This window comes from Oncorhynchus mykiss, chromosome 3 (assembly GCF_057628025.1).
Source record: "Oncorhynchus mykiss isolate SJ-2025 chromosome 3, ASM5762802v1, whole genome shotgun sequence".
In the NCBI taxonomy this organism is placed as follows: Eukaryota; Metazoa; Chordata; class Actinopteri; order Salmoniformes; family Salmonidae; genus Oncorhynchus; species Oncorhynchus mykiss.
This window is the reverse complement of record NC_143024.1, coordinates 64,579,215-64,603,336: the sequence shown is the minus strand read 5'-3', so window position 1 is coordinate 64,603,336 and position 24,122 is coordinate 64,579,215. Positions and strand designations below refer to the sequence as shown.

The window sequence follows — 24,122 nt, the reverse complement described above, 5'->3', positions numbered from 1 at the left end:
TTCAACAGATTTATATGACCATGTAATCTGTTGTGTACTCCAAACGAACCTCTAATCTTGATCATGACACCGTTTAGTCCAGCCTGAGATGATGAGGTAAATCTCCCTAAACCTCACTCACCCAGCCACCCAGCCCAGCCAGCCAGCAAGCCCTGCTCTGCTCTGGCCCGCGGGCGTCAAATCCGTTGTCACCCTTTGCCTCCTGAGTCTGTCATCCTCAGATGACCTGACGCTCATCCCACAATCTCCTCTTTCATTACTCTCCAGTCACCGACCGGCGGTCACCCTGCCTGTGAGGCGGAGGGGGAAGCCTAGCTCTCCTAATCAAACCACCCCTGTATAAGCTCTTCTGTGACGTGATGAAAACAGCTGTTGGTCGTTGGGCACCTTTTTTCTATTTACCTTGATTTTACTTCTGTCCTCCTTTATCCTCTTATATCTTCCAACTCCCCATCCTTTCATTCTACTTTCCCCCCTCCACTAACCCCCCCCCCCCCCAAAAAAAAAAAAAAACTCCAGTTTAGTTCACCTGACATGTAGCTTGAGTACAGAACAGTATGCAATAAATGCTCAGCACAAAGTATGATGACAGTGCACGGCGAAACTGGAGGTACGGTAGTGCCTCAGCTTTCAGTCGCTCATGTGCCAGGAACGACCACAATTGGGTCCATATGGTGGCTTTGAAGTTCGGGGAACTAACCGTGATGAATAGGAACGAATTAAGGATCAAACCCTGCATTGGTGATTTATCCTTAATACCAAACTTTAGCTAACACACATTGGCATCTGTTCAGTGGTGACATAATCAAGAAAAATGGGTGTTTTCAAAACAAGCTACACAATGCAATAATCTCCTAACTAGGGGAGCTTTGCCTCAGCCAAAGCTGATAGAGGAGGATATTGAAAATGATCACCTATTTATTTCTACATTTAGCACATGGCTCGTCTGCAATGTGCGTCACACATTCTCAATAACAAAATTGTTACTGAGAATGTGTCCATGACAAACCCTCCAAATACTGATATATCTGAACTAATCCCAATAACACTAACAATAAGTACTGTTATGTTACTTTCATGTTCATTTTAGTTCTACATCTACAACCTGTAGTCCCACAGACTACATCTACAACCCGTGAATTAAACTTGGATCTCACACAGACAACTTCCTTTCACCAGAAACTGTCATAGTTTGACACTAACCATTTCTACTTTTCAAACTTTAGCTAACTTCAATATACACAAATAGATGAATCAAATGGCCACCGGACCATTTACAATGACCCCCCCCCCCCCCACCCATTTATTTTGTACACTGCTGCTACTCGCAGTTTATTATCTATGCATAGTCACTTCACCCCTACCTACATGTACAAATGACCTCGGCTAACCTGTACCCCTGCACATTGGCTCGGTACCGGTACCCCCGTATATAGCCTCGTTATTGTTATTTTATGGTGTTACTTTTTATAATTTTTTAAAACTTTAGTTTATTTGGTAAATATTTTCTTAACTCTTCTTGAACTACACTGTTGGTTCAGGGGTTGTAAGTAAGCATTTCACGGTAAGGTCTACACTGTTGGTTCAGGGGTTGTAAGTAAGCATTTCACGGTAAGGTCTACACTGTTGGTTCAGGGGTTGTAAGTAAGCATTTCACGGTAAGGTCTACACTTGTATTCGGCACATGTGACAAAAGTTTGATTTGATATCTGTCCTGTGCCATATGTTTATCCCATTACACAAATGATATTTATACCCCATACTTTACATTTAGTAGGACAATGACAAGCATTTGACCATGATGGGTCCACAGAGCATGACATCGCGGTACACACAGAGTGTTTTAATTGGAACAGAATGACTTCTGAGTCTTGTCCCCTTGGGATGGATGGTGCTTGCGTGTCACAATGAAAGGCGCTGATTTTGGTCTGTGTTTCAACTAGGGTTGCAAAGCTACCAATAATTGACATAAGTTAACCGAATCTTCAGTCATTTTGGTAAATTACCAGAGCCACTGCCCATTCACCCCGCTATCATCCAGAAGGCAGAATTCCAGTGGGTCCAGAATTCCAGTGGGTCTGATGTAGAGGCTGACCGATTAATTGGAATGGCCGATTAATTAGGGCCGATTTCAAGTTTTCATAACAATCGGTAATCGGCATTTTTGGACACCGATCATGGCCGATTACATTGCACTCCACGAGGAGACTGCGTGGCAGGCTGACTACCTGTTATGCGAGTGCAGCAAGGAGCCAAGGTAAGGTGCTAGCTAGCATTAAACTTATCTTAGAAAAAACAATCAATCTTAACATAATCACTAGTTAACTACACATGGTTGATGATATTACTAGTTTATCTAGCTTGTCCTGCGTTGCATACAATCGATTCGGTGCCTGTTAATTTATCATTGAATCACAGCCCACTTTGCCAAACGGGGGATTTAACAAGCGCATTCGCGAAAAAAGCACTGTCATTGCACCAATGTGTACCCAACCATGAACATTAACTCCTTTCTTAAAATCAATACACAAGTATATATTTTTAAACCTGCATATTTAGTTAATATTGCCTGCTAACATGAATTTCTTTTAACTAGGGAAATTGTGTCACTTCTCTTGCGTTCTGTGCAACAGAATCGGGGTATACAGTGGGGCAAAAAAGTATTTAGTCGCCACCAATTGTGCAAGTTCTCCCACTTAAAAATATGAGAGAGGCCTGTAATTTTCATCACACTTCAACTATGACAGACAAAATGAGAAAAAAAATCCAGAAAATCACATTGTAGGATGTTTAATGAATTTATTTGCAAATTATGGTGGAAAATAAGTATTTGGTCACCTACAAACAAGCAAGATTTATGGCTCTCACAGACCTGTAACTTCTGCTTTGAGGCTCATCTGTCCTCCACTCGTTACCTGTATTAATGGCACCTGTTTGAACTTGTTATCAGTTTAAAAGACACCTGTCCACAACCTCAAACAGTCACACTCCAAACTCCACTATGGCCAAGACCAAAGAGCTGTCAAAGGACACCAGAAACAAAATTGTACACCTGCACCAGGCTGGGAAGACTGAATCTGCAATAGGTAAGCAGCTTGGTTTGAAGAAATCAACGGTGGGAGCAATTATTAGGAAATGGAAGACATACAAGACCACTGATAATCTCCCTCGATCTGGGGCTCCAGGCAAGATCTCACCCCGTGGGGTCAAAATGATCACAAGAACGGTGAGCAAAAATCCCAGAACCACACGGGGGGACCTAGTGAATGACCTGCAGAGAGCTGGGACCAAAGTAACAAAGCCTACCATCAGTAACACACTACGCCGCCAGGGACTCAAATCCTGCAGTGCCAGACGTGTCCCCCTGCTTAAGCCAGTACATGTCCAGGCCCGTCTGAAATTTGCTAGAGAGCATTTGGATGATCCAGAAGAAGATTGGGAGAATGTCATATGGTCAGATGAACCCAAAATATAACTTTTTGGTAAAAACTCAACTCGTCGTGTTTGGAGGACAAAGAATGCTGAGTTGCATCCAAAGAACACCATACCTACTGTGAAGCATGGGGTGGAAACATCATGCTTTGGGGCTGTTTTTCTGCAAAGGGACCAGGATGACTGATCCGTGTAAAGGAAAGAATGAATGGGGCCATGTATCGTGAGATTTTGAGTGAAAACCTCCTTCCATCAGCAAGGGCTGGGTGAAACGAGGCTGGGTCTTTCAGCATGACAATGATCCCAAACACACCGCCCGGGCAACGAAGGACTGGCTTCGTAAGAAGCATTTCAAGGTCCTGGACTGGCCTAGCCAGTCTCCAGATCTCAACCCCATGGAAAATCTTTGGAGGGAGTTGAAAGTCCGTGTTGCCCAGCAACAGTCCCAAAACATCACTAATCATAGAGGAGATTTGCATGGAGGAATGGGCCAAAATACCAGCAACAGTGTGTGAAAACCTTGTGAAGACTTACAGAAAACTGTCATTGCCAACAAAGGGTATATAACAAAGTATTGAGATAAACTTTTGTTATTGACCAAATACTTATTTTCCACCATAATTTGCAAATAAATTCCTTACATTTTTTTTTTCTCATTTAGTCTGTCATAGTTGAAGTGTACCTATGATGAAAATTACAGGCCTCTCTCATCTTTTTAAGTGGTAGAACTTGCACAATTGGTGGCTGACTAAATACTTTTTTGTCCCACTGTATGCAGCAGTTCAGGCCGCCTGGCTCATTGTGAACTGTGAAGACTATTTCTTCCTAACAAAGACAGCCAACTTCGCCAAATGGGGGATGATTTAACAAAAGCGCATTTGCGAAAGAGCACAATCGTTGCACGAATGTACCTAACCATAAACATCAATGCCTTTCTTAAAATCAATACACAGAAGTATATTTTAATAAACCTGCATATTTAGTTAAAAGAAATCCAGGTTAGCAGGCAATATTAAACTAGGGAAATTTTGTCACTTCTCTTGCGTTCATTGCACGCAGAGTCAGGGTATATGCAACAGTTTGGGCAGCCTGGCTCGTTGCGAACTAATTTGCCAGACTTTTACATAATTATGATATAACATTGAAGGTTGTGCAATGTAACAGGAATATTTAGACTTTTGGATGCCACCCGTTAGATAAAATACGGAACGGTTCCCTATTTCACTGAAATAATAATAATAATAATAATAATAATAATGTTTTGTTTTTGAAATGATAGTTTCCGGATTTGACCATATTAATGACCTAAGGCTCATATTTCTGTGTGTTATTATGATATAATTAAGTATATGATTTGATAGAGCAGTCTGACTGAGCGATGGTAGGCACCAGCAGGCTCGTAAGCATTCATTCAAACAGCACTTTCGTGCGTTTGCCAGCAGCTCTTCGCTGTGCTTCAAGCATTGAGCTGTTTATGACTTCAAGCCTATCAACTCCCGGGCTAGTTAGCTGGGTGCGCGCTAATAGAGTTTCAATCGGTGACGTCACTCGCTCTGAGACCTTGAAGTAGTTGTTCCCCTTGCTCTGCAAGGGCCGCGGCATTTGTGGAGCGATGGGTAACGATGCTTTGTGGGTAACTTTTGTCAATGTGTTCCTGGTTCGAGCCCAGGTAGAGGCGAGGAGAGGGATGGAAGCTATACTGTTACACTGGCAATACTAAAGTGCTTATAAGAACATCCAATAGTCAAAGGTATATGAAATACAAATGGTATAGAGAGAAAAAGTCCTATAATTTAAATAATAACTACAACCTAAAACTTCTTACCTGGGAATATTGAAGACTCATGTTAAAAGGAACCACCAGCTTTCATATGTTCTCATGTTCTGGGCAAGGAACTTAAACGTTAGCTTTTCTACATGGCACATATTGCATTTTTACTTTCTTCTCCAACACTTTGTTTTTGCATTATTTAAACCAAATTGAACATGTTTGATGATTTTATTTTAGGCTAAATTGATTTTATTGATGTATTATATTAAGTTAAAATAAAAGTGTTCATTCAGTATTGTTGTAATTGTCATTATTACAAATAAATAAATCCATTTAAAATATCAGCCGATTAATCGGTATCGGCTTTTTTGGGTCCTCCAATAATCGGCATTGAAAAATCATAATCGGTCGACCTCTAGTCAGAAGTTTACATACACTAAGTTGACTGTGCCTTTTAAACAGCTAGGAAAATTCCAGAAAATGATGTCATGGCTTTAAAAGTTTCTGATAGGCTATTTGACATAATTTGAGTCAATTGGAGTTGTACCTGTGGATGTATTTCAAGGCCTACCTTCAAACTCAGTGCTTCTTTGCTTGACATCATGGAAAAATCTAAAGAAATCAGCCAAGACCTCCACAAGTGTGGTTCATCCTTGGGAGCCATTCCCAAACGCCTGAAGGTACCACATTCAGCTGTACAAACAATAGTATGCAAGTATAAACACTATGGGACCACACAGCTGTCATACCGCTCAGGAAGGAGACGCGTTCTGTCTCCTAGAGATGAACGTACTTTGGTGCGAAAAGTGCAAATCAATCCCAGAACAACAGCAAAGGACCTTGTGAAGATGCTGGAGGAAACGGGTACAAAAGTATCTATATCCACAGTAAAACGAGTACTATATCGACATAACCTGAAAGGCCGCTCAGCAAGGAAGAAGCCACTGCTCCAAAACCGCCATTAAAAGATGGGGATGGGGACAAAGACCGTACTTTTTGGAGAAAAGTCCTCTGGTCTGATGAAACAAAAATAGAACTGTTTGGCCATAATGACCATCGCTATGTTTGGAGTAAAAAGGGGGAGGCTTGCAAGTCGAAGAACACCATCCCAACCGTGAAGCACGGTGATGGCAGCATCATGTTGTGGGGGTGCTTTGTTGCAGGAGGGACTGGTGCACTTTAGAAAAATAGATGCCATCATGAGGTTGGAAAATTATGTGGATACATTGAAGCAACATCTCAAGACATCAGTCAGGAAGTTAAAGCTTGGTTGCAAATGGGTCTTCCAAATGGACAATGACCCCAAGCATATTTCCAAAGTTGTGGCAAAATGGCTTAAGGACAACAAAGTCAAGGTATTGGAGTGGCCATAACAAAGCCCTGACCTCAATCATATAGAAAATGTGTGGACAGAACTGAAAAAGCGTGTGCGAGCAAAGGGGCCTACAAACCTGACTCGGTTACACCAGCTCTGTCACGAGAAATGGGCCAAAATTCACCCAAATTATTGTGGGAAGCTTGTGGAAGGCTAACCAAAACGTTTGACCCAAGTTAAACAATTTAAAGGCAATGCTACCAAATATTAATTGAGTCTATGTAAACTTCTGACCCACTGGGAATGTGATGAAGGAAATACAAGCTGAAATAAATAATTCTCTCTACTATTATTTTGACATTTCACATTCTTAATATAAAGTGGTGATCCTAATTGACCTAAAACAGGGAATTTTTACTCGGATTAAATGTCAGGAATGTTGAACAACTGAGTTTAAATGTATTTGGTGTATGTAAACTTGACTTCAACTGTATATGCTGTATTCTATACTATTCTATGGTCTCTTAGTCACTTAATGTTTATATATTTGCCATTACTCATCTCATGTGTCTATACTGTTTTCTATACTGTTCTACGTCATTTCATTCACCTAATAATGCTTACATATCTGCATTGCTCATCTCATGTGTATATACTGTTTTCTATACTATTCTACTGTATCTTAGTCTGTTCCGCCCTGATATTGCTCGTCCTTATGTTTATAGTTTTAATTCATTCCTACTAACATAAATGTGTGTAGTTTGTTAGATATTACTGCACTGTTGGAGCTAGAAGCACAAGCATTTCGCTACACCCGCAATAACATCTGCTAATAACGTGTGTGTGACCAATACAATTTGATTAATTAACAGGTAATCTATGGCAATCTGTTAATTTTGGTAACTGGTAAATGTTTCAATGTATAGTGTATATATATTTATATATATTTATCTGTGTCCATTCTGTTCATGAGTTTCTAGTAGATATACAATATGGTTCAAGAGAAAATAGCCTCATTAATGAAAAAAGCATCTTAACAAAAATGTCCTTATTTTCAATTAACTCAAACTATTGGCTTTTTTCACAACTGGCACCAACATTTTTACAACAGACATTTTGACAGTAAAATAAACAAAAGTGTGTAAGAAAATACGTAAAGGATATTTATATTTTAGCAGGTGCTCTTATCCAGAGCCTTTTACAGGAGCAATTAGGGTTAAGTGCCTTGCTCAAGGGCACAACGACAGATTTTTCACCTAGTCAGCTCGGGAATTCAAGACAGCAACCTTTCGGTTACTGGCCCACCCTCTTAACCGCTAGCCTACCGGCTGCCATGTTTCATGCTGAAACCCCTCATACACCGATGGTATTCACTAAGTTAATGATTTATATTTATACAGCTTTGTCATATACGTTTTTATAAAACATTTTTATTAAATATAACAATCGTGTATTGTACATGTAATAAGGCCACACGAAGGGCCAGAGATAATTAGACGCTTATGATAATCTGAAGTACCCAGAAAGGCCACTAGATGTCATCTTATAAAATTTCCCCCCAAAACATAACTTAATTTACCCAAATTCTGGTAATTTACTGGTCAACATTGAACGTTTCCAGTAATAAACCCTCCCTTTGCAATCCTAGTTCCAACCCAGTAAAAGATAATGGTTTACTGCCACAGAAGAAAACGGTCACTAGTATTGTGAGGATGGAGGTCAGTTGGATATTTCTGAGGGATCTATGCTTTACGTTGTACTTTTTTCTCGCTCTTGTTTGCAATGCATTATGGAACTTCCATATCCCTCTCTGTGTTTGTGACAACAAATCAAATCCTAACATGGGGATTTTCATGTCCGAAACTCAACCTGGATGAAAAACATTGAGCGGACAGGTTATATTTTGTGTATCGGAGGGTATTACCGCACGATCTGCGCTCCACAGCAGATGTCTGGGCTTCTGTGCCTTTGGTGTAAGCTGCTTGTTCCCGATGTCACATTTTGCAAGCCATATGCGTGTTACATAATGGTATAATTTTCCCACAATAACCACCACAAACATTCCCTATTATTTTATGACTTTTGGGTCTCTCAGGCTCTGAGCTCTACAGTCATCCATGATACTCAAGGCAAAACGTCCTCCATCCTCCTCTGTCCTCCTCGCTCCCCTTCCACCTTAATCTTTGTCTAAGTCAGAACACTCGTGGGGAATTCCCCCCCTGGGCCCTCTCGCTGACCGTAGCCTCCGTTCGCCATGCCATATCGAGTAGACCAGCATCCCTCATAGGAGTGCTGCAGAGTGGACTGCACCGATAGTTTCTGACTAAAGGGTCAGCTCGCCAGCCTCATAATGACTGTAATGTAGATCTTAATGGGCTTTAATGACCTGCTCTGTCCGTGCCACGGAGGCTGAGGCTTCTCCCAGTGCTCTGGCTGCCTCAGGAACGGCTAAAGAGTAGCTGACTGGCCTGGCCGTCTCTCATCAAGCCACTATTAGATGGGCTAAATGGCTAGTTTCGGGGATTATGCTGATGAGATTGTTTTGAAGTGATGCCCTCAGGACAGTAACCTCGATGCTAAACCTTTGGATGGTTCCGTGCCCTGTATTCTGTCCTACTCTGAACACTCACTCCTACTTGGTCAAGTCAGATTCATCCTGGAAGGACCAGGAGTGTCCTTAGATCACCTCAACAGTGGTGTCTGTTGTCGTTAAAAACAGGACTCTGTGTTTAGTTCTAACTCAATGACTTATTGGGAACCTATGTTGATCAACTCCTGGTACCACATGTGCTATAGATTTGACCTCAACCCCACAAACAAAGAAGAAACCCCATCACCTACAATAAATCATTGTCATAGCTAATACTTATCATATTAGCAAGCAGCACTTTGGTCTTCTTTGGGTACGTGTTTCATGTGAGGTTGTACATTATTTATGTACAGTCCTTGGCTAGCCTGTGTAATGCTACTGTGTGAGTGTACAGCCCAGAGGCCTCCGTTTTCCTCCCTCCGCAGAGCGGAGCCCATTCTCACCGTGGCTCAAGATCACTGCCGTTTTTCATTACCCAGTGGGAGAGACACTTGTGATTATTGCCAATAAAGGAAATTAGATCAAATGATTTTTGACTTTGACTCCCCCCTTCATCCTTTCACATTTAATCAAATGCAGAGGTAAAGCCATCACAGAAATTGCTGTTGATTTATAAATAAGCTAATTGGCGGCATTCTCCCTAAGTACCGCTCTCTCTCCCTCTCTTTTCCTCTCTCTCTCTCGCTCTCTGCCGGTAGATACGGCAGCGTTTTTATTGCCCCTAGTCTAAACCCCTTCATCCAATTTTTAAAATGGCTTATCGAATAAAATATTCCCAGGGGGCTGTGAGGCAGCCTCATTGGTCATACCTAACCACAAGTGGCTCTTTGTCAGCTCCACAGTCCAGCTGTACGGCAGAGGCCATCCCATGTCCATATCGGTTAGGTTCTTTATCCATCTGCCCACTCTATCCCACTTTGTCAGGTTTATCAATGCCTTGTGAAGGTAACGTCTTCCTGCTTGATTTCAGCAACACCGTTCTGAAAAGAAAGGCTTTATGGATTCTAATAACTCAAGTGCATTGCTAGAGACGGACAGCGCTTAACATTTGTCCTCTAGCCCAGCCATATGTTTTCATGCATTCTTTATGCTAATCTTTCCACACCTAAGGCAATATTATCACCCTCTCTTCAGTCTCTTTCCTCAAGAAGGATTCATTATGTGAAAGACAGTAGTGCTGGAGGTAGATGATTAAGGAAGTTGACGTTAGGAAACTGGTTTTACCCAATGAAGTGCAGTGGAACCATATACGGTAGCCTATAGGCTACCACACCCATTGCTTAATTGTAGATGACTTTTCCAGAAATGAACATCTTATGGTAACGTTGCTAAATCTGTTAGCGGAGATTCGTCACGCCGTGATGTCATTCTCACCACAGGATTCTTCTGGCATCAGTAACAAGCATTTAATGAAAATCAGGATGGGCCTAAACTCCACTGTATTTGCTACAATAGTTGCTGGTTAATTCAGGTGTGGTTGCTAAGACAGACCAAGTCTGTGGGCGGTATGCTTTGACATACTGTATCTTTATCTTCCTCACCCACTGGAAAAATGCAGGTATTTATAAAGCCAATGACAATTCCTCTGTGAACCAGCCATTCTTGACTAAATACTTATTGGCCTAATCTTGGTCTGGCCTTGTGGTATCATCCAGAAGTAATAAGAAGACTGGATCTCTAGACTGACTAGAACAGTAACAAGACCCTCGGTCTATGCCACTCTGTAGCATGAAAAGCAGTGGCTCCTGCCTTCATAAATTTACCCTAGCCACGAACACTTGCCTTGATGCCAGCACTTTAAATGTGTTTCCCATTCCTTCGTCAATGACATCAGCATCTTTCCGTGCTTGTTCTCTTCCTCATCCAAGTCTGCCTCTCCAAGCAAAGCAACCTGACAAAAGACTGAGATTTCTGTGGCGTCGGACGATCTTCTCCGTTTTTTGTTTTCATTGGTGAAGCAAACCATTCACAATGCACGCGATGGATACAGTTCTATGAGGAGAATTTCATATCTACTTCGAGTGCTGTGAAATTGAACGGTGTTTGTGCATGGGTAAATGCATTTTAAACAATATTCCTAGAACACAAGCTCCATCTCCATCACAGGCCAGCATCATGTTGATGACCTCAGAGCCCCACAAGCCTCGCAGTGTTAACCTATGTCTCCAGGCAGGCTAGAGGCCCCACGGTAATACAGCAGTGATAGAACAGACTAAGTGGAGGCTATGAGAAATGGCTGACATGTTTATTTATTGTTTATTAAACTCTTTATTGTAAAAAAAAAGCATCATAATACACTCAACAAAAATACAGTTGAAATCGGAAGTTTACATACACCTTAGCCAAATACATTTAAACATTTTTTTTTTTTTTTTTTACAATTCCTGACATTTAATTCTAGTAAAAATTCACTGTCTTAGGTCAGTTAGGATCACCAATTTATTTTAAGAATGTGAAATGTCAGAATAATTGTGGAGAGAATTATTTATTTCAGCTTTTATTTCTTTCATCACATTCCCAGTGGGTCAGAAGCTTACATAAACTCAATTAGTATTTGGTAGCATTGCCTTTAAATTGTTTAACTTGGGTCAAGCCTTCCACAAGCTTCCCACAATAATTTGGGTGAATTTTGGCCCATTCCCCCAGACAGAGCTGGTGCAACTGAGTCAGGTTTGTAGGCCTCCTTGCTCACACACGCGTTTTCAGTTCTGCCCACAATTTTTCAACAGGGTTGAGGTCAGGGCTTTGTGATGGCCACTCCAATACCAAAGGACTTTGTTGTCCTTAAGCCATTTTGCTACAAAATGCGACCAAGCTTTAACTTCCTGACTGATGTCTTGAGATGTTGCATCAATATTTCCACATAATTTTCCAACCTCATGATGCCATGTATTTTGAAGTGCACTAGTCCCTCCTGCAGCAAAGCACCCCCACAACATGATGCTGCCACCCCCGTGCTTCATGGTTGGGATGGTGTTCTTTGACTTGCAAGCATCCCCCTTTTCCTCCAAACATAACGATGGTCATTATGGCCAAACAGTTCTATTTTTGTATGATTTTGTACGAAAAGTACAGTCTTTGTCCCTATGTGCAGTTGCAAATCATAGTCTGGCTTTTTTATGGTGGATTTGGAGCAGTGGCTTCTTCTTTGCTGAGCGGCCTTTCAGGTTATGTTGATATAGGACTTGTTTTACTGTGGATATAGATACTTTTGTATCTTTTTCCTCCAGCATCTTCACAAGGTTCTTTGCTGTTGTTCTGGGATTGATTTGCACTTTTCACCCCAACGTACGTTCATCTCTAGGAGACAGAACGCGTCTCCTTCCTGAGCGGTATGACGGCTGCATGGTCCCATGGTGTTTATGCTTGTGTACTGTTGTTTGTACACATGAATGTGGTACTTTCAGGCGTTTGGAAATTGCTCATAAGGATGAACCAGACTTGTGGAGGTCTACAATTGTATTTCTGAGGATTTGGTCATTTCTTTTGAGTTTCCCAAGATGTCAAGCAAAGAGGCACTGAGTTTGAAGTTAGACCTTGAAATACATCCACAGGTACACCTCCAATTGACTCAAATCAATTAGCCTATTAGAAGCTTCTAAAGCCATGACATCATTTTCTGGGATTTTCCTAGCTGTTTAAAGGCACAGTCAACTTAGTGTATGTAAACTTCTGACCCACTGGAATTGTGATACAGTGAATTATAAGTGAAATAATCTGTCTGTAAACAATTGTTGGAAAAATTACTTGTGTCATGCACAAGGTAGATGTTCTAACCGACTTGCCAAAACTAGTTCGTGGAGTGGTTAAAAAACAAGTTTTAATGACTCCAACCTAAGTGTATGTAAACTTCCGACTTCAACTGTATATAAACGCAACATGCAACAATTTCAGTTACAGTTCATATAAGTAAATCAGTCAAACTGTAGTCAGGTCAAGACCCTGGTGAGGACGACGTGCACACAGATGAGCTTCCCTGAGACAGTTCCTGACAGTTTGTGCAGAAATTCTTCGGTTGTGACACAATTTCATCAGCTTACCGGGTGGCTGGTCTCAGAAGATCCCGCGGGGGAAGAAGCCGGATGTGGAGGCTGCCGTGGTTACACGTGGTCTGCGCTTGTGAGGACAGTTGGACATTCTGCCAATTTCTCTAAAATGACGTTGGAGGCGGCTTATGGTAGAGAAATTATCTGGTGGGCATTCCTGCAGTCAGCATGCCAATTGTATGCTCCCTCAACTTGAGACATCTGTGACATTGTGTTGTGAAAACTGCACATTTTAGTGGCCTTTTTATTGTTCCCTTCACTAGGTGCACCTGAGTAATGAACATGCTGTTTAATCAGCTTCTTGATATGCCACACCTGTCAGGTGGATCGATTATCTTGGCAAATGAGCAATGCTCACTAACAGGAATGTAAATATACTGTACCCAAATGTTAGCGAAATAAGAATTTTGTGCCTATGGAAAAGTCATGTGAACGTTTATTTCAGCTCATGAAACACTTTTTAAATGTTGCGGTTATATTTCTGTTCAGTATATAATAATATACTGCCGGATCATCATCAAGGGTCATACCATAGTGTATTTATGTAGTATGTATGTATGTATGTATGTATGTATGTCTTCACGAGTCACTTTGATTTAACCACAGCAGACCTGAAGTACTACTCAGTCCAGTAGAAGAGGAAAAGGAGGGACTTCTCAGTCTCAGCTCCCCTCCGGCTGCCATCCTGGATCAGAGGGAAGGCACCGGGCAGGCCGAGGCTCCTTCTCACCCCAGGGAAGAGCGAGGGCCTGGGGGAGGGAAGGAAGAGGGGGATGGAGGAGGAGAAGAGAGCCACGTCAGACCTCTTCATATCGTCTGGCCTCATAGGTGGTGAGTTGATGTCTTGTCATCTCTACACTTGAGATAGATACACACACAAGAACACACATACAGTGCCTTCAGAAAGTATTCACACCGATTGACTTAACTACAGATTTTGTTGTGTTACAGCCTGAATGGATTAAATTGAGAAGTTGTGTCGCTGGCCTGCACACAATACCACATAATGTCAAAGTGGAATTATGCTTTTAGAAATGTTTATAAATTAATTTCCAATGGCTCGCAAAGAAGAGCATCTATTGGTAGATGGGCTCAAATAAAAGATGGTGTATCAATACACCCAGTCACTACAAAGATACAGACGTCCTTCCTAACTCAGTTGCCAGAGAGGAAGGAAACCGCTCATGGATTTCACCATGAGGCCAATGGTGACTTTAAAACAGTTACAGGGTAATGGCTGTGATAGGAGAAAAAAACAGAGGATGGATCAACAACATTGTAGTTACTCCACAATCTTAACCTAAATGACAGAGAGAAATAAGGAACCTGTACAGAATAAAAAATATTCCAAAACATGCATCCTGTTTGCAGTAAGGCACTAAAGTAAAACTGCTAAACATGTGGCAAAGAAATTAACTTTATGTCCTGAATACAAAGCATTACTTTGGGGGCAAATCCAACACAGTGATTACCGTTTTTTATATTTTCAAGTATGGTGGGGGCTGCATCATGTTATGGGTATGCTTGTCATCGGCAAGGGATTTTTTTTTAGGATAGAAATAAATAGAATAGAGCTAAGTACAGGCACAATCCTAGAGGAAAACCTGGTTGTCTGCTTTCCAAGAGGCACTAAGATACATTAATCTTTCAGCAGGATAATAACCTAAAACACAAGTCCAAATATACAGTGGAGTTGCTTACCAAGTCATTGAATGTTCCTGAGTGGCCTAGTTACAGTTTTGACTTAAATCAGAATGAAAAACCTATGGCAAGACTTGAAAATGTCTGTCTAGCAATGATCAACAACCAATTTGACAGAGCTTGAAGAATAAAAAAACAAAACAGTTGTGGAAATACTGCACAATCCAGGTGTGCAAAGCTCCTATAGACTTACCCAGAAAGATTCACAGCTGTAATCGCTGCCAAAGGTGATTCTAACATGTATTCACTCAGGGGTGTGAATTTTTGTATATGTATTCCATTTAATCAATTTTGAATTTGGGGCTGTAACACAACAAAAATGTGGAAGGGTTGAAGTAATGTTCAATGTTAACCATATATGGTTATGTTTTGTAAGGACTCTAGGAAAATCCTATGGATAGAGGTTATTTGTTTCAGAACTAAGAAACATGAAGAAAGTGTTTGGAACCTACCGTGAAGGCTAGCGTGTTAGCGTATCAAAACACCTGTCATGATTTACAAAAACAGCAAACACGTTTGGCAACTGGGTTGTTGTTACCTTGCTTGATTTTCTGTGTTTGCCGCTCCTGGCATCGCATGGCATGTCTTAGAACAAAGCAGTCATGCAAACCATAATCCAAAGATCATGTCGTAGGCCTATTCTGGAACTAGAATGACCTGGAAATACCTCTCTAACAGCAATGTACGTATGTACCAACCCTGCGGAGAGTTATTTGCTTTGGATCATCAGAGTGTTGTTTGACAACAAACCGAGGGCATGGAAAAGTACTAACACGTTTTTGTGTAACAATGTCATAAAAAGAGTGGAAACTAGCTACATAGTATTGGTTGTGTTTTGAGTTTAAGCTTTAAGGCCTTTGCTAAGGATTTCTATAAACAGGTATGCTCTTACTGTGTGGTTTCCCCGTCAACATTAGCCATAGAATGTAAAAACACAAGTTAAATGAAATGGCATATTAAAACATGACTTGTGTAACAGCTAGGGGGAAGTTTAAAGATACTCTGGGTGGATTTGTGAATGTTTTTCTTTTACATAAGCAGAAATATCCTTTACATTGTTCAGAGTAGTGTAGGCCCCTTTTTTGGCACACCGTTTCTCGATCTCTGGCTCATCTGTGTTGGAGAGGAAAGACAACAGCTTTTCTGTGGAATCACATTTTTCTCCTCTGACTCCATTCTCCTTTCGGCAGCGAGGCTTAGTTTCCTCACCAAAACATGTCCGTAAATCAGATTAACAACCGCAAAGACCACCAGTGCCGTAGTTCCTCGCTGGCGTCGCGATTTGCCATTGTCGGCATCATTGCCATTCTCCATTATCCCTCCCTCTCTGTGTTTGCATGGGTCGGGTGTCTGTTTTTCACCTACTCTTATATCAATAACAAAAGCACCCATCATGTAATCTCCTCTAAACTGAGCAAAACACAGATGGATTATCGCTCCCAACATCCAGGCTTCATAAACCTTGGCTTATTCTGGGGTAAATTAGGATTTACAGTGGGCGAGAGAGGGAGAGAGAGAGAGAGAGAGAGAGGAAAGAGAGAGAGAGCAGCCCAGATAATCTCCTCGATTGATGCTGCTCACAGTTTGTTGCATTTCATTCTCCTACATTTTTACTATCTCTGCCCTCACTTTTTTGTGCTCATCATTGGTTGCAGATTGTTAATCTGTGTGTGGCCTGGATAGGCGTTCATCCTCAGATTACAGGACTGTCTTATTGCAGGCAATGGCCCGGGCAGCCAGGCCAGGCCAGTGGGATCAGATCAGCCCCACCAGAGGACAGGACAGCTGTTTTACAGGTGAAGATGGCTTCGTGCCACAGTAGTGATGATAATAACCAGCGGGAGAGAAGAGCATAGCAGGACGGAGGCTAAATCTCTGCTACAAGGGGCTTTAACTCCGTCTAAGGTTCATCAGGATCAGCTTTTACCTCAAGAGGATTGTCCTCCTGGAGTATTTCTGATTGCAAAACAAACAACGCAATCAAGATGTGTAAGTCACGTAGGCACACAGCAGGCAATCGAGAAAAAGAAACGCGTCGCGGCAGTGTGAGACCCTCAGAATGTTATGGAGTATATGACGCTCTTCTAGGCTAGCCTAACGATACTGAGGTGCCTGGGTGTATTGTTTATTGTTTTTCTGCTAATCCCTGTCCAGACGGGCCACTGGTCATTAAGTGCTGACGCACAGACTCGTCCAGTGGTGTGCCAACAGAGTCTATCAGTATTGACCCCCACCCATCCTGCTCTGGGCTTTCCCCTGGCATGGCCTCAGGCCGCCAACCTGACCTCAACCAACCCTCAGGACTGACTGACTTCGGACCAGGAAGTAGAAGTTAAATACAGGGGTGTGAGCTGATTGACTCGCTTATTATTTGTGTTTTAAGTGACAGTTCTGTTTTCCAGAGTCATCACTACAATGTGTTGTTTGTTATGCTTTATGGCCATTCTTCAGCATTTGTGAGTCTGAACCTACAGGCATTATACTCCAATGAGACTGTGTCATGTGGGGCCAGTACATTGCAGTAGGCAGCAGGCACCGAAGGATATGTGTTTGTGTGTGAAGATGCAGCCTGTTGCCGTTCCCAAAGTTAGCTCTATTTTAAGAAATGTCGAACCCTTTGTAGTTCTCCTAGACGTATGATTTGAAAATCACCACTATCTACAGTGGTGCATGTTGTCAGGCCTTTGAATGGAAAAAATCTCCTCGGTCCGCTCCTGCTGCATGTTGGTCTATCTTCAACAACCAACTCTTTGTCTTTCAAGTGTCCCCTTAATTAGTGCGCAGTCCTTTGGTTTCTGGTGATTGGGCTCATTTCACATTGTGCATTGGAGTAAATAGTATTTGAATTTTAAAACGCACCTCTTGGGTGCAACATAAAGGAGAATATTTAATCATAGATTTCCAAATGAGAGGATCTTATTTTCTTTTGGCTGCTACGTGATACATATTAATGAGGTTTCTCTGGGTAGTACGGAACATACTTTTTACTTGATCATTTTACCCGGCTTCATCTGCATTCATCTGTGAGGTCACAGGGGTGATAAGACACCACAAAGGACTCATATAAAGTAAGAGCAGAAAGAGAAAAAATAGTGTTAGTCGGAGCTGTAAACTTAGGAGGGAGAATTAAGCAAACGGAAGATGTACCAACCTCGTATCTCTCGAGACCAGACGAGCAGAATATAGGGTGGCTGTTGATGTTGGAAGATAGCATACCTGATGGGAATGGGATAGTTGGAGGCAAACATCCGTTCAGTTGACTTGAGGGAGTTCCGACTGTAAACTGTACTGTACCTTAGAAAATGTCCTTGATGTGCCTTAGCAGCAGATTAGTGGTGTGTATTGGCAGTGTGGCTGATTTTGTGAAGATGCCAGATAGCCTTTGTTTGTCACTCTCCCTCTAATCAGTGGGATGACAGTTCCCTCCGACTTGGTTGACTGTCGCTGGGGGTTAACGGTCCTCATTAACAGATCTAGGGCATCAGTGGGGAGTCAGGGCTCGCACTGTGATACGCTGCCGAGGTGTGTGTGCGTGTGCGTGTGTGTTTTCGAGAGAGAGGTTCTTCCTGATAGTCATATCCCACACATTAATTAACACTCATTTTCCTACAGAGGGGGATGGTAGCCTAGTGCACAGAGCATTATTATCACCGTCTCATTCACTCATTGTCCTCCTCTCTATCTGTAATGGGGGAATAGGGATTCATGCCTCGCATAAGGAGTTAAAAAGGGTAGGAAATAAGGGAATTAGCTTTTATCCACAGGGGAAGCCAATGAATATGAGAGCTGAAAATGAGAATAAATAAGCTCCTATAATACCTCACCTAAGGAGATCCTGTGGAGGTAGCATTAGGAGGGATCTGTCTGAATGATGCTGCTTTGTAGAAGGCGTTTGACCTTCACACACTATCCACTGTTAGACAAATCCTGCGTCCTTTATCACAAACATGTTATAGAGTACAGTCGATTATTACAATTCGGAGATCTGTTGGTGATCAAATACAATGTGTCGTGTTTCGAAGGGTATGTATATTGTGGTGCTTTGCGGGGTGCAACTCAAAAAGCTGAAACTTTCAACCATCCATTAATGGGGCGGCAGGATAGCCTAGTGGTTAGAGTGTTGGACTAGTAACCGAAAGGTTGCAAGTTCAAACCCCCGAGCTGACAAGGTCTGTCGTTCTGCCCCTGAACAGACAGTTTAACCCACTGTTCCTAGGCCGTCATTGAAAATAAGAATTTGTTCTTAACTGACTTGCCTAGTTAAATAAAGGTCAAATACATTTAAAAAAATGTGTAGCTTCAGCATGCATGGCAGCCATTTTACACCAGAATGAATACTCAACACACAGTGATCGTAAGTGGCGAGAGGACCGTGATTGTAAGTGGCGAGAGGACCGTGATTGTAAGTGGAGAGAGGGCAGTGATTGTAAGTGGAGAGAGGGCAGTGATTGTAAGTGGAGAGAGGGCAGTGATTGTAAGTGGAGAGAGGACAGTGATTGTAAGTGGAGAGAGGACGGTGATTGTAAGTGGAGAGAGGACGGTGATTGTAAGTGCAGAGAGGACGGTGATTGTAAGTGCAGAGAGGACGGTGATTGTAAATGGAGAGAGGACAGTGATTGTAAGTGGAGAGAGGACAGTGATTGTAAGTGGAGAGAGGACAGTGATTGTAAGTGGAGAGAGGACGGTGATTGTAAGTTGAGAGAGGACAGTGATTGTAAGTGGAGAGAGGACAGTGATTGTAAGTGGAGAGAGGGCAGTGATTGTAAGTGGAGAGAGGACAGTGATTGTAAGTTGAGAGAGGACAGTGATTGTAAGTGGAGAGAGGACGGTGATTGTAAGTGGAGAGAGGGCAGTGATTGTAAGTGGAGAGAGGGCAGTGATTGTAAGTGGAGAGAGGGCAGTGATTGTAAGTGGAGAGAGGACGGTGATTGTAAGTGGAGAGAGGACAGTGATTGTAAGTGGAGAGAGGACGGTGATTGTAAGTTGAGAGAGGACGGTGATTGTAAGTGGAGAGAGGACAGTGATTGTAAGTTGAGAGAGGACGGTGATTGTAAGTGGAGAGAGGACGGTGATTGTAAGTGGAGAGAGGACGGTGATTGTAAGTGGAGAGAGGACAGTGATTGTAAGTGGAGAGAGGACAGTGATTGTAAGTTGAGAGAGGACGGTGATTGTAAGTGGAGAGAGGACGGTGATTGTAAGTGGAGAGAGGACAGTGATTGTAAGTTGAGAGAGGACGGTGATTGTAAGTGGAGAGAGGACAGTGATTGTAAGTGGAGAGAGGACGGTGATTGTAAGTGGAGAGAGGACAGTGATTGTAAGTTGAGAGAGGGCAGTGATTGTAAGTGGAGAGAGGACAGTGATTGTAAGTGGAGAGAGGACAGTGATTGTAAGTGGAGAGAGGGCAGTGATTGTAAGTGGAGAGAGGACAGTGATTGTAAGTGGAGAGAGGGCAGTGATTGTAAGTGGAGAGAGGACAGTGATTGTAAGTGGAGAGAGGACAGTGATTCTTTACATCTGAAGCTACAGGGCATGTAATAGTCCCTACTCTTGCTTGAAATCAAATCACATTTTATTAGTCACAAGCGTCGAATACAACAGGTGTAGGTAGACCTTACAGTGAAATGCTTACTTACAAGCCCTTAACCAACAATGCAGCTTTAAGAAAAATACCTGTTAAGGAAGTATTTACTAAAATAAAAATAAACTGTTTTTTTTTTTTAGAAAAGTAACAAATAATCGAAGACAATAAAATAACACTAACGAGGCTAAATACAGGTTGAGGTAATATGTACATTTAGGTAGAGGTAAAGTGACTATGCATAGATAATAAACAGAGAGTAGCAGCAACGTAAAAATGGGGGGAGGGGTCAATGAAAATAGTCCAGGTAGCCATTTGATTAGCTGTTCAGGAGTCTTATGGCTTGGGGGTAGAAGCTGTTTAGAAGCCTTTTGGACCTAGACTTGGCGCCCCGGTACCGCTTGCCGTGCGATAGCAGAGAGAACAGTCTGACTAGGGTGGCTGGAGTCTTTGGGAATTTTTAGGGGCTTCCTCTGACATCACCTGGTATAGAGGTCCTGGATGGCAGGAAGCTTGGCCCCAGTGATGTACTGGGCTGTACGCACTACCCTCTGCAGCGCCTTGCGGTCGGAGGCCGAGCATTTGCCATACCAGGCGGTGATGCAACCAGTCAGGATTCTCTTGATGATGCAGCTGTAGAACCTTTTGTGGATCTGAGGATCCATGCCAAATCTTTTCAGTCTCCTGAGAGGGAATAGGCTTTGTCATGCCCTCTTCACGACTGTTTTGGCATGTTTGAATCATGTTAGTTGGTTGGTGATGTGGACACCAAGAAACTTGAAGCTTTCAACCTGCTCCACTGCAGCCCCGTCGATGAGAATGGGGGCGCATTCAGTCCTCCTTTTCCTGTAGTCCACGATAATCTCCTTAGTCTTGATCACTTTGAGGGAGAGGTTGTTGTCCTGGTACCACACTGCCAGGTGTCTGACCTCCTCCCTATAGGCTGTCTCATTGTTGTCAGTGATCAGGCCTACCACTGTTGTGTTGTCGGCAAACTTAATGATGGCGTTGGAGTCGTGCTTGGCCATGCAGTCATGGGTGAACAGGGAGTACAGGAAGGGACTGATCACGCACCCCTGAGCTGCGTGTTGAGGAGCAGAGTGTCAGATGTGTTTTTACCTGCCTTACATCCCAGGGGCGGCCCGGTACGTTTAGTAAGCGCCAGTGACCAGAGAGAGCCAGAACCTACATTTTAATGTCACATCCAGGAGACGGCACCTTTTACAGGTCACTAGCCCTCGGCCTTGAGGGCTCTATTACACTAGACGGAAGAGTGCCCCCTACTGGTCCTCCAACACCACTTCCCAGTCACAACCCTTATAGTCTCAGGTGCGGACCTCCTCACTACAGCTCCAGAGGTAAACCAGCAGAGATATACAGCCATTTGCATGTAGTCAACCTTCATTCATTTTCTACTGTTTATGCTAGTGACAAACCATAAATGACAGTGCACTAGTAAGGGCACAAGGCTACTCTCTCAACACATTTGTGTCATCGACCTTAACTGATTCCCTGTTTTGCCATCTCTAAAGGCAGGTGTGAGCTAATGCTAGCTGCTGTTAATGATAATGTGCAGATGCTCCTGTTAGATCAGTTGACTGTACTCCCTGTTCCCTCCTTCAGATTAGCATGGTGAGTGACAGGCCACTTGCACAGTATGACATCTGCTCCACAGCTGAACACAGCACCTGTGTTAACTAGAAGCAGGGCCTTCCAGGCACCGAACACATCAAGGATGACTGGCTGCTTCTCTCTCTGAGCCAACAGGGATCTCTGTCTCTCTGTCTGTCAGCTTGTTAAATCCCCCACCTGGCGTACTGCACACCGCATCGATACCACAGTCAAGTGTCCTCTGGGGAGTGCTATGATCTTTCTCTTTTTCTGGCTGCTGCCTTGCCTTGTGTAACCTGGCCTCTGTGTGTGTGTGTTTCTGTGTGAATAAATCACAGAGCAGAATGGTACTGAGAGGGGTAAGCCTTTGGACGCCCGGCGCACACCAGAGCAGAGCCTTTCCTGAGCCTGTCCTGTGTGTGTTGTTGTGTGTGTGTACGTAGCACCATCAAGGCCCTGAATTCTGTTTGTGGTTGAAGGGAACACGACAAAGACCCCGAGCTCTTCTTCAAGATGCTGCTGAAGCTGAAAGAGAGAGGCCTGGGCTTTCAACTGTCTGTCCTGGGGGAGACCTTCACTGACGTACCAGGTACACACACACTCATTTTACAAGCAAAGGATTAAGTGGGCTCTGGTTTCGCGATAACACTTGTTTTCAAAGCAGTGGGTGTTTGGTTTCAAAACTTTGAGTAGAAAACTTTGCACAACTTCTCGAAAGGTGAGTGAAAAGCTATACTTGTTTTTTACGATGTAGAATACGTTTGTGCACCCAAGGCATACTGTATGTAATTGTTATGGCTTTCAATGTAATTGGTAATTTGACTAAGTGTGGGGTTAAGGTCGTCTGACAGGCCAGTTTTTTTTTAAGCCCTCAGGACAGTGTTTAATTGATCAAATCCGCTCCCCATTAGTAGATGATGATGCTATAATGACTTTAGTACACTCCAATGTATTCACCACTGAGTGTTAAGTAAATTAATACACATTCTGGCCCCATGGCTGGAAGCAAAGACATCCTTACAGGAAACACACTCTCTCATATTGGGATGTAAACTTTTATAGGAGCATAAACAGATGGAAAGAGAGACTGTAAATTTTTCTCATATTTAGTAATTACGTTTATGATTGCTCGGAAGGCAATCGCATTAGAACAATTTTAATCTACTTTGATTTTCTTAATAGGGTCACGGTATTGATTATGTTCACCCCTCACCTGTTTCTCCCGATCTCATGTTGTATATCATTTTTAGTCCAAAGTTTATGCCTCGGCTTCAGTTCTGACCTCTGTTTTTCATAGCATGTTTTTTCCTCTGTTTTCCTGGATTCAGTCCATTCCCTGTTTCACTGATCTGTTCTCCAAACACTTTTTGGTCACTGAAACATCTTCCTGATGTCATCACTATTCTGTGAATACACAGCAACATGGAACTCATTATGAATCCAGAATGTCACGGACAGATGGCTTTTCAATGACATGCATTTTGTTGCATTATTTCATTTAATTTATCCTCCATTAAACTCAAGTCCTTTATGTGGGAATCTAATCGGTTATAAAGAGTTCACGAAACGAGCAACTGGACAAAGTCAATCAGTCCACTCTTGGCATTTTACTCAATCAAATGAATACATTCATACAGTGACAGAAATGGTTATTGTGAATAATATACATCAGCCCCCCCTCCCCTCCATTCAGACATCTTTGCAGAAGCCAGAGTGGACCTGAATGCCCATGTCCTCCACTGGGGGTTCATGCCCAGTAAAGAGGACTACCTCCATGTCCTCTGCCAGGCAGATGTGGTGGTCTCCACAGCCAAGCATGAGTTTTTTGGAGTGGCCATGTAAGTAACTCACTCTCCTGGTTTGTTTCTTTAATATCTACTTAAGACACAACAAAACATGAACTGCTGAAAGAGTGAATGAAAAGTAATGTGGTTGGTTTTCATGTGAAGTAAACGTTTGAATTTGACATGGAAAAAACGTAGTGACCGTTCATTAAAACTAAACTAAAAACTCTTATTTCTAAGTGTTTTTACCTCTAGGGAGGTAGAGTCCAAAGTGTATGATGAGACTTGCTACCG

The 24,122-nt window shown here is 42.5% G+C and overlaps 1 protein-coding gene across 7 annotated transcripts in view; it reads left to right on the top strand.

Annotated features, from left to right (window-relative positions):
- qtman (queuosine-tRNA mannosyltransferase) overlaps nucleotides 1-24,122 on the top strand; it is a 48,674-nt gene that overhangs the window by 18,079 nt on the left and 6,473 nt on the right. For 2 of the 7 annotated variants that reach the window (XM_090229912.1, XM_090229911.1), the window contains 3 exons: nucleotides 13,764-13,985; nucleotides 22,524-22,633; nucleotides 23,738-23,882. In XM_090229912.1, the coding sequence (XP_090086038.1) occupies nucleotides 13,764-13,985; nucleotides 22,524-22,633; nucleotides 23,738-23,882 (477 nt within the window). Of the gene's footprint in view, nucleotides 1-13,760; nucleotides 13,986-22,523; nucleotides 22,634-23,737; nucleotides 23,883-24,122 lie in introns of all 7 variants that reach the window. The other 5 variants (XM_036974567.2, XM_036974566.2, XM_090229915.1 and 2 more) reach the window with 3 other exon arrangements.